The 15169-nt window shown below is 40.7% G+C and overlaps 1 protein-coding gene across 10 annotated transcripts in view; it reads left to right on the top strand.

The window, feature by feature from the left end:
* Psi (P-element somatic inhibitor) overlaps positions 1-15169 on the top strand; it is a 56267-nt gene that overhangs the window by 25344 nt on the left and 15754 nt on the right. For 3 of the 10 annotated variants that reach the window (XM_080277121.1, XM_080277082.1, XM_080277065.1), the window contains exons 8-12: positions 1482-1695; positions 3292-3423; positions 4983-5140; positions 6335-6437; positions 12224-12376. In XM_080277121.1, the coding sequence (XP_080133247.1) occupies positions 1482-1695; positions 3292-3423; positions 4983-5140; positions 6335-6437; positions 12224-12376 (760 nt within the window). The remainder of the gene's footprint in view (positions 1-1481; positions 1696-3291; positions 3424-4982; positions 5141-6334; positions 6438-12223; positions 12377-15169) is intronic. The other 7 variants (XM_080277091.1, XM_080277127.1, XM_080277075.1 and 4 more) reach the window with 4 other exon arrangements.

Genomic DNA, 15169 nt, shown 5'->3' with positions numbered 1-15169 from the left:
AACTGCCGGATGACCGGGAAAACCTCCCAAAAAGTTTCTAGCAGTCGTGGTTAGTCACCCAAATACAGTCACAGTGTCTAGCACATATTATTGGTCAACCCTAAGCACTAAATATTTAATAAGCTAAAAATATTTAATGTACTTAATGACACAATACACATGAACTTACCTGACCAGGTGTATTTACATATGTACACCATAAAATAGCATGACAAAGTTTCCAAACATTCAAAAGGTCATGCTCACAAAGCCAGACATTCCTGAGTCATGATGGCCAGCAGTGCATGGAGTGTTGGCAAGCAGAAATCTTCAAAAGCACCAAGCTTATTATGAAAAGTGCTCGATCTAATGCCAACAGTATCAGATTGGCAACCGTGGGTGCACGGGTACCATCAGTGATAGTGACCCCATCATGTGTGCTGATCGGTTCAGCATATGTGCCGGAAGAAGAGAGAACTTTCGTAATGAGACTGTTTATGAAAGCCACCGAAAGACTGGAAATACCATAAGACCAGATGATGAGTGAAAGGATTTTTACTTTAATCATCATCATCAAATCCAGTGTTTCCCCATGAGGAGCTAGGGGACTGACAAGAAATCGAGCTGGCTGGATGAATGTTGTGAGTAGTGCATGATCAGGGATTTGGCGCCTTTTTTTAATGTGACAGCACCCGGATTGACTCTGTCAGATACGTTTATGTTAAGTTACAGAATGTTGTGCATTATTTTGGCCTATCAGATAGAGCCAGTATTTAGGGGCTTGAATGATGAGTGAATGGTAGCATGGCCCAGGACTGGGCAAACTTGGGCTGTCTAGATGTTGCTGCTCCTCACCCTGCCCTAGGGTGGGAAAGGAGGTCTGGATGATGATGATGATGATGATTATTATTGTTATTATTATTATTCTGGTCTTCTGTTTCTCAAAAGCACAAGTTCTTCCTTTGGGAATTCATTAGTGCTCGACACATGCATTATTTTTACAATTACAAGAATTGTGACATCTCTCACATATAATACAAGCTACATCATACATAGATGAAAGTGGCAATAATTAAACCTAATAGTCATCCGTCATAGTACCTCTCTCCAGGTCATAGCATTTTTAAAAAAGAGTGTCTAGCCTAGTCAACTGTGGGCATGCTGTTGGGTCCCCCCCCCCTTTTTTTTTGGGGGGGGGACATCAGGATAATGGATGTGATGGTAAAAGTCTGGGGTTTTGTGTATAAAGTATTGTAATAAATTTTTAATTTAAATACTCTGATCTCCATAAGATATAATTTTGTTTTTCACATTCTATGACTCGCATTTACTCGGATTTGATTGTGAAATGTTTGGTTCCTTTATGAGTGAAGATGGACATTTTATTCAGACATTCTTCTTTGTAAACTCTGATGAGAGTATGCAAATAAATTTCCAGATTTGCCAAAGTGATTGCAGTTGGCATTACTGTATTATGGATGTGGGCTTTTTCATTTATACAGGATCATTTTGGAGGCGGTGGTCGTGGTGGCGGTCGAGGTGGATTTAACAATGACTGGGGTCGTGGTGGCCCAGGTGGACCCCCTGGTGGACCTATGGGCCGTGGTGGTTTTGGCCCTGGTGGACCAGGAGGACCTGGGGGACCTGGCGGACCAGGAGGACCAGGTGGCATGGGAGGCCCGGGGGGACCTGGTCCTGGTGGACCTGGAGGCCCCAGTAAGTACAAGTAGTATACAGTACAGACTGTCCCAGGAAATACATGAGAAAGTTCGTGTGGTATTCTTGGGTGAATTTTGAATAGTAAATGTTGTACAGGTCACATATTGACTTGTACAGAACTACAGTTTGTGTTTACCTTATGATCAAAAATGATCTCCCTTATATTTCACCTGCAAGATTGTCGATAGTTGTAGCTCCTTAAGGGTTGAGAATTGGTACCATGTTAATGTGCTGGTACTGTATTTTACTTAAAATTAGCCCAAGATTAACCTTCAGAAAACATATGACAGGGTGGATAGATAAGGCATGTGGAAATATTAAAAATATGTGGTGTAAATGGGAAGATGCTGAATGCCGTGAAGAGTATGTATGAGGAGGCTAAGGCTGGAGTGCATTGTGGATAGTGAATTAATTTTTCAATTCAAATGTTGGATTGAAACCGGGATGTGTTATGTCTCCATGGTTGTTCAATCTCTATATGGCTAGGCTTATAAAAGAGTTATAAGGTAGGGCAGTGGATGTTGGCACATCCCTAATGAGGGCAGCATTTGGAAACTTCCTGTACTGTTGTTTGCAGATAATACTGTATTGTTAAGTGAAGATGAAGGGCACCTACAAAGCTTGGTGAATGAGGTTGAAAGTACTACTGTATGTGTAAGAAATGGAATCTAAAGATGAATGAAAGGAAGAGTAAAGTTATGGTCTTTGAGAGAAATGAAGTCACAGAGGTTGGATGATGAGGAAATGGAAAATGTGAGTGCATTTAAGTACTTGGGTATTGTGATGAGTAAGGATGGAAGTTTGGAGGGTGAAGTGCTTGAAAGGGTACAACAAGGAAGAAAGGTTGCTGGTTCTTTGAAAACAGTGTTAAGAAATAGGGAAGTGAGCATGGAAGTAAAAAAGTTGCTGCATGACAGTATTGTGATACCAACTCTAATGTGTGGGAGTGAAGCTTGGACCTTGTTGGAAGGATACATGTCAAGAGTGAGAGCAGTGGAAATGAGTTATTTGAGAGGAGCGTGTGAAGTCACATCGAGAGACAGACTAACAAATGAGGAAGTGAAGGAACGTTGTGATGTGGATGTGATACAGATTGTTAGGAGCAATACATTGAAGTGGTGTGGCCATGTGGAGAGGATTGAGAATGAGAGATTAGGAAGGAGAGTGTGTGTGAATTGGGTGGACGGAGGGAGAGGGAGGCCAAGGATGGGATGGAGTGGAGAAGTGTATGAGAGAGGGTGGTGTGAGGTGGGAGCATGGTAGTGAATTGGTGGGGGACTGGGTGATATGGAGGCAATTTGTTTGTGGCTACCATGTAATGGATTAAGGCATCTGGGAATAGATAGATAGAAGTTTCTCTCACACCCTGGGACTGAGGACTCTGTAGCAAAACAGGCTTAAGAAGGGAGGGTATTTATTTAGAACCTTTTGTATTGTACTGGAGTGAGTTATTGGAATACTCTATATTGTAAATGGTTGTGGTTGACTGATTGATCTGTGAAGTTAATGTAAAAAAAAAAATAATACTGTAGTAGTTCATTTAAATACTCTTTCTTGTACTGTGAGTAATTCATAAACTATCTTGTATCCTAGTGGGTCGTGGTGGACCGATGGGTGGACCAATGGGTGGAGGTGGAGGAGCTGGTGGGCGTGGTGGACCAAACGACAAAGTGGAGGCCTTCTTCAATGTTCCTGCTAATAAATGTGGCCTAGTTATTGGCAAAGGTAAGTCACGTTCCCTCATGTCAGGTATAAAATCACAGTAATTCCAGATTTAGCATTATTTATGTTCCCTAATTTTTAAAAAGATATTGATTTCCTGTAACCCAGGAAACAATTTACAATGCTGGATGATAATCATATAACCATATCTCTGAGTGAAGTGAAGCCTACCATGGTGCTCTTGTCAGCTGGTTTGAGTGATGCAGCTGCAGCATCCATCCAGGAACCAAACCTTTCCACTTTTCCCTGTGTCTCGCTGTAATGAGATGCTGTCTTATCACAATGGAACTGGTTCACTGCATTGGATGGTCCTGCAGTAGTGGTTGCTTGCCTGTGGTTGATGGGTTTGGTCACCCAGACATATTGTGGTTAATCAACTTTAGCCATGTTAGTGAATATTCCTGGATATGAGGGCTTTGTTCCATCAAGAAAAAAGTCTTATCCATCCATCCATCATCCAAGCCTACGTTCCCCCATGAGGAGCGTAGGAGCCCGGGACTAGGCAAGTTGGTCCTGAAAAATCACATTTAGGGCTGCAGGTATCAAAAAGTATTTCACTTGATTGGGTGTATATTTTACGTAAAACTTCATAAGCAGTTTCTTAAAAAGCATCATAATGTATTGAGATAAATGGTAGTGATTTTTTCCACCCTGACCTTTCAGTGAAGGTGTGTTAAATGAAGATTATATATGTTTATTTTTTAAACACTGTGTCCCGTTGTTTCAGTATGGGCTAAGGCGTTGCCCCAGGGTAGAGATTTGTGTGTGTGTGTGTGTGATTAATGATCAGATGCCCTTCCTGATGTCTACCAATGACCCTTGGGTGGACTCGAACCTCCGACCCTTGGGTCAGAGCGCTGTAATCCACTGAGCCAAGGCTGTAATATATATTGTATAATTGTACTGTGGAAGTGTATATGAAAATTACCATTATTCAACTTTTGTTTTATATATATATATATATATATATATATATAGATAGATGATATATATATATATATATATATATATATATATATATATATATATATATACAGTATATATTATATATATAGATAGATAGATGATATATATATATATATATATATATATATATATATATATATATATATATATATACAGTATATATTATATATATAGATAGATAGATGATATATATATATATATATATAAAACCAAGTAATGGAAGAGTAAAGATAAAAAAAATTTATATTAAAGTTTATAAACAACTCAGTATTACTGAAGTTGTAGCAGAAAATGTGGGTATTTAGGCCTGTGAGGTTTAGTTGGGATTCCAGGGGCTTCAGTTTTGAATAATTGGGTGTGTAGCTCATGTAATTGGACATCCTTCTGCTGTTCCTCTATCAGATTTCTTCTTGATCTCTGGCTCCTACCTCATCCCATCCTGAGGTGGGATAAGATATCTGGGTGATGATGATGACATACAAAAGGCTACTGAGGTGCAGCATGCACAGTGTTCAGGAATGTGTGTGTAACAGCACAAAAATCTTTGAGGCATGTTGAAACATGAACCTTAGAATACTTTTTCCTTGTCACCACAGGAGGGGAGACCATTCGAACCATTAACCAACAGACCGGCGCACACTGTGAACTGGACCGCAGACCCCCCAGCAACCCTAATGAGAAGACCTTCATCATTCGTGGCACCCCAGAACAAATAGAAAATGCAAAGAAAATGATTGCAGAAAAGGCTGGAATGGTAGGTTTCGTTGTACTTGGCAGTCTTCAGTTAGAAATCCAATGTTTTACAATGTAACTACTTTTTATGACTTTCATATGTTTTTTTATGTGCTTGACTCTGGGCATAGGCTTCACAGCCTGCTCTCAAGGCCCAGTAGTCCTCCAACATATCATACACCTCTACATGTCACCACTTCGGCACTAACACCCACCGTCCATATTGAATACATGTTAGGGCTGTCTCATACAGGACTGGTGTATTGGTATTAGCGGGGGTATTTGTACGACATGTCGGCGGGTCTTCTGGTAGATGAGTAAAGTCTGCATACATGAAATTCAAATCCTTAAACTGTTCCCTGCCCCAGCGGGGATTTGAACCTGGGTCCGGTAGGACTGCAGGACACCTCTCTACTAATTGAACCACCGCCTACCCCAAATTGGAGCCTTAAAACATAGAATGCCAGGAAGGCTGGAAATATAGGTATCACCACATATTACTGTACACGTTGACCCCAGGCTCATTTGAATGTGAACGTGGTGGACTGCATGCTGAAGTTAACTTTCTGCCGTCCACCATGCTCCTTTACAAGGGTGGGGAGGGAGTTGAGGGACATATGCACAGCCAGGCAGCAGAACCACCTAGTTTTTTTTTTTTTTTTTTTTTTTTTTTTTTTTTTTTTTTTTTTAAAACGGAGGAAGGAAAAACAAATCAAATGGGGGGGGGAAAAAAAATCCATACACCAGATTACTGGTGTCCTCTATTCATAAAATATCTCTAACAGTTAGACTTGAACAGTTGTGGGTTGAAATTTGGAGGAAAACAACTCTGGGGAAGCGAGTTCCAGAGAGATGCAGTTATATCAATACCACAATAGGAAGGCATCCCTCTCCATAGCCATGTATAGTACATTCAGGCAATGATCAATATAAGTCGTGGATGTGCTTTGAAATACCACAACTTGTTCCATGCAAATGGTGTTGTATGTTGAGGGGGACTTAACAGTTTTTCTGATATAATGGTGGCTTCATATAAATAATGTCAAAATCGGTGACACAGCAAGGACTGATACTAATTTGATATTCACCACATACCTAGATCAGGATTAGCTACTTGGGGCTGTATTCTCATCAGCTAAGGGGCCTCCCTACTCCCCATGACATCCTTTTGTTTATTTATGAATGTGGCACAAACAACACCAGTTCATTTACTCAGCAGGGAGGTGGTGGACCAGGCCAGAATGGAACGAGTAACCTTGCTCCTCAGGGCTGGGGCAATGCCTACCAACAGTGGAATCAGGGCCACCCGAATGATCCAAGTAAGTCCTTATTTGTCAACAGAATAATGCTGATTAGTTGTGTTTGGGTTTTTTCCTTTACCTGCATTAATCTTCACCTTGCTTGGCCAGGTTGTTGTCCTTGTGCTGCTTACATCATGTAGTTCATTATCAAAGACATAGCTCAGTTCAAAGTCCTTCCGCCAGCACATATTTGTTACTGGTATCATATTCCGATGTTCATGGTATGGAAGATAACAAGGCTAGGAAACTGACAAGGAATTAAGTTGGCTCGATGAAGTTTGTATGGAGGAGTGTGTGTCAGGACTGTGCCTCTCCTTTTTAACCTGACAGTTGTTGGAGTGATTATATTTTTGGTTAGGTAAATGCGAAAGTACATGTGGGAAACTGTACTTATGAGATGGACCCAGGATTCTACGGGCTTGAATAGTGATTGCCAACATTTGTGGCCCATTGGGCATGCTGTTGATTAGTTCTCCCACTGTTCTGCTCTCTTCTTTTCTTGACTTTCAGTAGCCAACTTCACCTAGCCTGCAGGTGGTACAAAGAGGTAGGATGATGATGAATCATCATCATCCATTGGTACAGCTCAGAATTGAAGGTGGAGATGGTAGTTTTAGACAAAGATATGACAAAGTACAGTTTCTTTGAGGATGTTCTTTCCTTCACAGTCAACATGCTAGTGGTTCATTAGATGGTTATTTAGATTATCTGGCCAGGTAAAGTATTCAGTATGATAATTTATTATTTCAAGCTTGTATAGGTTTCTGGTTGTTGTAGTTGTACTCTCAAAAGGAGTGGTTGGTCCCCCACTCCCATAACGGACCAATGATCAATCCATTCTTTCAGACATGAACTACAAGAGAGGGTTAGAGTAGGGGTGAGTTCACATTAGGATGATGGGGAAGTTAGTAGAAAGTGATAGATATCTCCTGCTTGTAGAGGGGGTTAGAGTGAAGGTGAGTTCACATTAGGTTGATGGGGAAGTTAGTAGAAAATGATAGTTATCATTTGCCCATGACATATATTTGGGGTGGGTTACCGATTATTGCTTTTGTCTGTATGTCATCCAGTACAATACACTCGACCCTCCATTTCCGGTTATCGAATTTCACAGACAGAGGCCAAGGCCGGACAATATTATCAAATGCCAGACAAATACCTGTACAAGTTTGGGATTCTCACAAAAGTCTTGCTGTTATTCTCTGATACAAAACTATAAGAAGTCTGCTGCACAACGCAGTATAATTTTAGCAAGGTTTTGACTGAATAAAGGCCATTTGTAACACTATCTATCTATACATAACCGACGCCTTAATCCTACAAAGGGTGGCCGCAGACAAAACGCCACCAAGTCGCTCTGTCACCCACCATTTGCCTACCCTTCCCCCCAACTCACTCCCCCCTCCCTTATATACCTCTCAACTCCATCCCTCCATCTCATCCTTGGTCTTCCCCTCCCTCTCCCTCCCTTCACCTGATCTACATACACCCTCTTAGTCAGTCTTTCATTCTCCATTGTCTCACATGTCCAAACACACACAAGATATTTTTGTATATGAAAAGCATCTTGGCCACCAACCTACTTCACCCCACCAGTTCCTTCTAATCTGTGGCAATATCTCATATGCCTCTTACCTTTGTCAAATGCCACTATATATAATTTATTACATAACAGTAAAATTTAAGGAAGGCTTTGACACAATAAAACTCTTAAGTAATAAAAAATATATATATATTTTCTTATGGACAAAGGGAATGGGATCCATTCCTACTCATTTAGCTCACCTGACTTGGTGTGACTAAATACCGAATCGACACTTTTCATTGGAAAATATTTTAATTTTTTTCGCCACAGAGGCTCATACACACCTTATTACCTGAAATCCGCTAAAAAAATTGTACTTATAATTTAATTTAAAAATTAGGTTTCAGAGCTAAGATGCTCCAATGTTAGCAGATGTTTCCCCTTCAGATCATCAGCACACCTTGACAGACTTCTGTTTTGCATAAATATTTATTGAGTACAAAAAAATATATCTGCATTGTAAATCAGTATACAAAACAAAAGTCCTTGAAGGCAAAACACTTCTGCTAACTTCAGGAAATTTTTGCTCTGAATCCTGATTTTCTGTTAATAATTAAAGCAAGCACAGATTTTTGGCTGAATTTCAGATAATTTGGTGTGCAAACCTATATGGTGATAGTGATTAAAATATTTTCCAATTAAGATTGCTGATTTGGTCCAAGATCGATATCACATTCGATGGTTGCTTGTTTGTACCTCGGTCAACTGATGAGCGTTTGGCTCACCTTGTGGTGTTCCGTTCCTTGTTCGTTTTCCTCTTTTTTCTTAGCTTTTGATCTTCTATCATATCCTCCATATTCTCGTCAACAGCTGCCTAACCAACCATTCTTAGGGTTGTCTATCTATCTATCTGTCTATTGCCAGATGCCTCAATCCCATTCGAGGTGGCCAGAAACAAAATCGCCTCCACGTCGCCCTGTCCCCCGCCATTTCACTGCCTTGCTCCCTACTCTCACCACCCTCTCTCATATACCTCTCCATCCCATCCCTCCATCTCATCCTCGGCCTCCCCCTCCCTCTTCCCCCCTCCACCTCACTCGCATAAACTCTCTTCTTCAGTTTCACCCTCCATCCTCTCCACATGGCCAAACCACCTAGGTGTATTCCTCCTAATGCTTCCTATCACATCCACATCCACACCACATTGCTCCTTTATATCCTCATTTGTCAGCCTGTCTCTCCATGTGACTCCTCAGGCTTCTCTTAAATAACTCATTTCCACTGCTCTCACTCTTGACTTGTGCCCTTCCAACAATGTCCAAGCTTCACTTCCATATATTAGAGTTGGTATCACAATACTGTCATGTAGTAACTTTTTCACTTCCATGCTCACTTCCTTGTTTCTTATCACTGCTTTCAAGGAACCAGCAACCTCTCTTCCCTGCAGTACCCTTTCAAGCACTTCACCCTCCAAACCTCCATCCTTACTCATCACACTACCCAAGTACTTAAACATACTCACATTTTCCAATTCCTCACCATCCAACCTCGCTGTACATTCACTGACTTCACCTCTCTCAAAGACCATCACTTTACTCTTCCCTACATTCACCTTTAGATTCCATTTCTTACTCTCAAACTCATCCACCAAGCCTTGCAGCTCCCCATCGTCTTCACTCAACAACACAGTATCATCTGCAAACAACAGTACTGGGAGTTTCCAGACACTACCCTCTCTCATCAGGGCCACTCCAATTTCCACTACGCTACCTTGTACCTTTTTTATTACCCCATCCATGTCCAGATTGAACAACCATGGGGACATGACATATCCCTGTTTCAACCCAACCTTCAAAGAGAAAAATTCACTCAGTTCACCATCCACATGCACTGCAGCCATAGCACCAGATACTCTTCACAGCATTCAACAACTTCCATCTACTCCATATATTCTTAATACTTTCCACAATCCTTGTCTATCCACCCTGTCATATGCTTTCTCCAAATCCATGAAAGCCGCGTGCAACTTCTTTCCCTTCTCTAGAATATCTGATCTACACAATCTCTTCCCTTCCTAAAATCTCCCTGTTCTTCTCCATCTGATTCCTCTGTTATTTCCCTAACTCGTGTCAGTTAGTATCCTACCATACACCATTCCTATTTTACTAAGAAGACAAATGCCCCAGTGATTACCACACACTTCTTTTTCCCGTTTTCCTTTGTAGAAGGAAATAATTATACCTGACTTCCAATCCTCTGGAACTCTACCTTCCCCCCAGGCCAATCTGCATATCTTCCACATCCATTCTACTACTATCTCTCCCCCATGCTTCAACATTTCGCCACACACTTCATCAATTCCTAGGGCTTTCCCCAATTTAACTTTCTTCATTGCTTCCACAACTTTTATCCTACTGATTTCTTCCTGTCTTCTCACCTCCCTCCTTCTCCCAGCGATTCCCCAGCCACTTATACTCGCATCACTTGCATCCTCTATGTTCAACAATTCCTTAAAGTGTTCTCCCCATCTGCTCACTTTTTCTCCCTTCCCCACAAGTAATCTACCATTTTTATCTTTCACTCCCCTGCTAACGTCATTTCCACCGTGTCTTACTCTTCACCTCTTTCGAGAACATTTTCTTACAGTCCCTCCACTTTACACTCAAATTCCTTCCAAATTTCTCATCCACACTCTTCTTATTAATCTTTTTACCTCTTTCTTTGTACAAATAACTCTCTCTTCCACCTCTCAACTTCTTCCACGCCCCTATTTCTCATCCATTCATTGTATGCTTTCTTCTTTTGTGCCACAGCCTGTCTCACCTCTTCATTCCACCACGCTGTTCCTTGCATCCCCCTCCGTTTTCTCTTCATCCCACACACTACATCACATGCTGCACATATTTCTTCTGTGCATATCCTGCACACAGCTTCCACGTCCCCCATCTGCTCCAATTCATATTTGCCCAATCGTACCTGCACTTCTCTTTTATACAAGTATTCTGCTTTTTTCTCATCCTCTTGTAACCTTTCCACTCTCCATCCATCTACTCCTCCTTCCCGTCCTTCCCTTCTTCTATTACTCCATCTTACTTGGGTCTTGATTCTGGCCACCACCAAGTAGTGGTCAAAAAGTCCACTCCCCCAACCTCTATAGGCTCTTGCATCCATTACACATCTTCGCATCATTTCATCCACACACACATAATCAATCATTGCCTTCCTTTCATTCAGTTCACCACCCACCCTTCTCATCACTCGCCATGTATACCTGTGGATCATTTTATACCTGAAGAGGGTATTGGCTATCATCAACCCCCTCCCAGCACAGATGTCCTCTAACGCACTACCATTCTCATCTATCTCAGCAGGCACACCCCACTTACCAACTATTCCATCCACCTTCACATTCCCTACTTTACCATTCATATCACCGATCAAAAACACTCTCTCATTCCTTCCAAACTTTTCCATGCACATTTCCACATTTGTCCAAAACTCTTCTCTCACTCTGCTTGCACGATCTTGCGTTGGCGCATACACGCACACAATCGCCCACATTTGTATTCCAACTTTTAATCTTACCCACACAATCCTTGACCCAACTGATCCATACTCCCTTAGGGTTGTAGTTAGCAAAATTCTGCTATTTTGTCAGTTATTATTGTTGTTATTGTGTCACCGTTATTATTTTATGTACTGTGTATGTTAGTTAAGTTGGTATAGATGGCCTACATTCCAGAATGCTCTAGAATGTCGGAATAATTGCCGGACAGTATTGGAGAATTTGGACAGAGTATGGCAAAAGTCCGGGGAATGGTATATGGAGTTGGACTTTTGCGATTCCCGGACTTTGGGGGTTCCCGGACTGGTCTCCCCTCCTTTTAGCCCAGGAAATGGAGGGTCGAGTGTACTTTTATTTTATCATCAGTACGGTGGACTTTCGGCCTTCTATCCAACTGGGTACTGTAATTGAATTATGCAACAGTATATTTTAAACTTGAAATGTTCGTATATTCCGCATTTAATATTTTGTCATCACATCCGTGTCTTATCATCAGAACTTTTGTTTATTATTATTATTATTATTATTATTATTATTATTATTTTTTTTTTTTTTTTTTTTTTTTTTTTTTTTTTAATGTATGGATTTAAAAAAATGAAGTTTCTTAGGTTAGCTAGCTATGTATTAAAATATGCTGTATTTGTTCACCTTTCTAGGATTTGGATAGCTAGTTATGAATTCTGAAATGCATTGTTTTGCTCTATAATACTTCAGCCAAACAGGCAGCTGATGCTAATGCTGCAGCTTGGGCAGCCTACTACTCTCAGTACTATGGTGGGCAGCAGAACCAGAATGCTCAGAATAGTGGCCCTCCTACATCCCAGCCCCAGCCAAATGCCAACCAGCCTCCTTCGGTACCACAAGCTGGTAAGTAATCTGAGTGAATGCAAATGTGGTCCATTTGATTTAGCAGAATATGGTTGGATACCCTTTGTCCTTTTTGTAGTATTTATTTAGGGTATTTTATTTTTTTGTCCACCGCATATCATTTAAGGATGAGAAAAGAGGTAGTGCTGTGAATGACGATGATGACGACAACAATGGCAAAATATACTTTGCACCATCGGGAGTGTAGGGGCTGTAGGCTAGACTATTCGCTCCATATATTTAAGTACAGTGCAGCCTTGTTATGTGATAGGGTTGTGACCTGTTGCATAATGAGGTCGATGTAACATGGGTTCAGTGGGGTTGGGGAGGGCGACCTCAACCGCAAAGCCTAAAGTGATCTAAAAAACCTCTGCCACCCACCTGAAATTTGTCCTATGCCTATGCGTGTCATCACAAAGGTTCCAGGATGGGGACAGTTGGGGGGTCTGGGCTATCACTTCACAAGAAAGATATGGTATCACTCTATTAAACTTTCACATCAGTGGCATGTCGACGTGCCACTAAGGAAATGTCTGTAGCCATTGGGTGGCATGTGTACATTTTCTGGACTTTCTTTATTCGTGTGCCAGTACTTGGGGCCCAATAGTGGTTTTGTATCAGGAGATGGCAAGACTGAGGTGTCGCCATCACAGAAGGACTATTTTGTTGTTTATTATTTTCATCATATATGAGAAGTATATCAAGGCATGCAGTATGAGATGTTTTGCTGCTGCAGCGGTTTACTTGGATCTGATGGAAGCGATGTCTGATGACCCAGGTTATGTTGTCAGATGAAAGCAAGAATGAAAATGAACTTACTGTAATAAAAGAAAAAGGGACAGCTTTGAGTTTACCAATGTACTGATTGGCATATGTCTGGCAGTGGATGAGCTCCAACACCACAGGTTTTGACAGCTCATCACACAGATAATTACTATTATTATTATTATTATTTATTTTTTATTAGTATATTTTTTTAAACATTATGTTAGACATTTTACTGAGGAAATTATAGTCTGTGTTTTGGTGTGGAATATTTTATCAAAACGATTGACTCCATCGGATACGTTTATGTGAAGATACAGAATGTGGTGAAAGTTGTGCAGGACAGCCATCCAAAAAAAAATACACCCGAAGTGAAAGGATTAATATCACACACTGCATTTTTATTAAGTACTTCCCCTGTTTTGGTGAGAACAACGGTGTTTTGTTGGCCTTACACGCACAGAATAAAATGAAAGGCAACGATCACAGCCAGTGTAAACACTGGGCTTGCATCTTGGCTTAGTCAGCTGTATAGAGGCCTAAAAATGGGATGATGGTTACATAAGGTTGACTCACTCTCCAAGTCACATGTTTCAGTATTTCATGCACAAAAAGTATAACTATTGCACACTGGACTATTTGTTGAGCATTTGCACTGTTACTTGGCAGTAACACTAGTGTTTCAGTGGCCTTTCATGCAAGAGTATAGGCCCAGAAAGGGGATGATGGTTACGTAAGGTTGACATGATTTCCAGGTAACAATTTTCAATATTTCACACGCAAAAAAGTATCGCTTCACTTAATATTGCATACTGCACTATTTGTTAAGCACTTGCACAATTATCTTGTGATAAAAATGGTGTTTCAGTGGCCTCTCATGCACAAACTAGAACGAAAGGCAACAATCACAGCAAATGTAAACACTGGGCAGCCATTCTGGCTTGCATGCGTCACCACATCTGCACTAGATTCTCGGTGGCGACCGTCAAAAGTATTGTTGTCGAAAAATTTTGATTAATTTTTTAACATTCCGAGACAGGTATAGCTTTTTAATTATCACTGTAGTAATTTATCACATCTGAACTGTAATGGATGACCAGCTTCACTTGTCCCTGAGTGGCATTGTTAGAGCAATAAATGCCAACCATCCCTCATATGGAAACCATTATGTGTTGGAGTGCCTTAACTCACTAGATCACCAGGCATTTATAATGTTTTATTTCATGCAACAACTAAACCACTCCCACAACTTAGCTACTAGTTGTGGTTACTTGAAATTTTATGACCCTTATATATGAGGTAGAAATGAGTCTCCTTGATCACTGTAGTGCTTGTATTTTAATCTGACATTTATACACAACCATTTTCATTTCATTTGATGGCAAGGTGTAGTCACACTGACAAAACCATTTTCATTTCATTTGATGGCCAGGTGGAATCACACTGACAAAACCATTTTCATTTCATTTGATGGCCAGGTGGAATCACACTGACATAACCATTTTCATTTCATTTGATGGCCAGGTGGAATCACACTGACATAACCATTTTCATTTCGTTTGCTGGCCAGGTGTAGTCACACTGACTTAAACATTTTCATTTCATTTGATGGCTTGGTAGAATCACACTTGACAACCATTTTCATTTCATTTGATCACACTGGAGGGTGGATTTGACTAAGTAACCAAGGAAACTTATTTCTGCCTGCTAAACTTAGGCTTACTGAATGTCATACAACCATGACTTTGTATTCATGTTGAGTGACTTATTTCTGTTAGGTGAAAACAGACTATAGTAGTTAATTCCTGATGACTATATAGAACTTTAAGCAGTATTTTTATGTACTTCAGAGATTTTGCGGCACCTGTCCCTCAGTTACTTATTTTGTCTAACAGCTTTTTATCCTCTTGTGTAGATACACCAGGAAACCATTTACTATGCTGGGTGGTAACCATAAAACCAAGTTATGGCGTGATGTGATTTAGCGGGTAACTAAGGCACTCCAGTTGGATTGAGCCTGTGCAGGTT

This window comes from Coenobita brevimanus, chromosome 8 (assembly GCF_032717465.1).
Source record: "Coenobita brevimanus isolate Jiangsu-jjx chromosome 8, ASM3271746v2, whole genome shotgun sequence".
In the NCBI taxonomy this organism is placed as follows: domain Eukaryota; kingdom Metazoa; phylum Arthropoda; class Malacostraca; order Decapoda; family Coenobitidae; genus Coenobita; species Coenobita brevimanus.
This window is presented reverse-complemented; position numbering and strand designations above follow the sequence as displayed.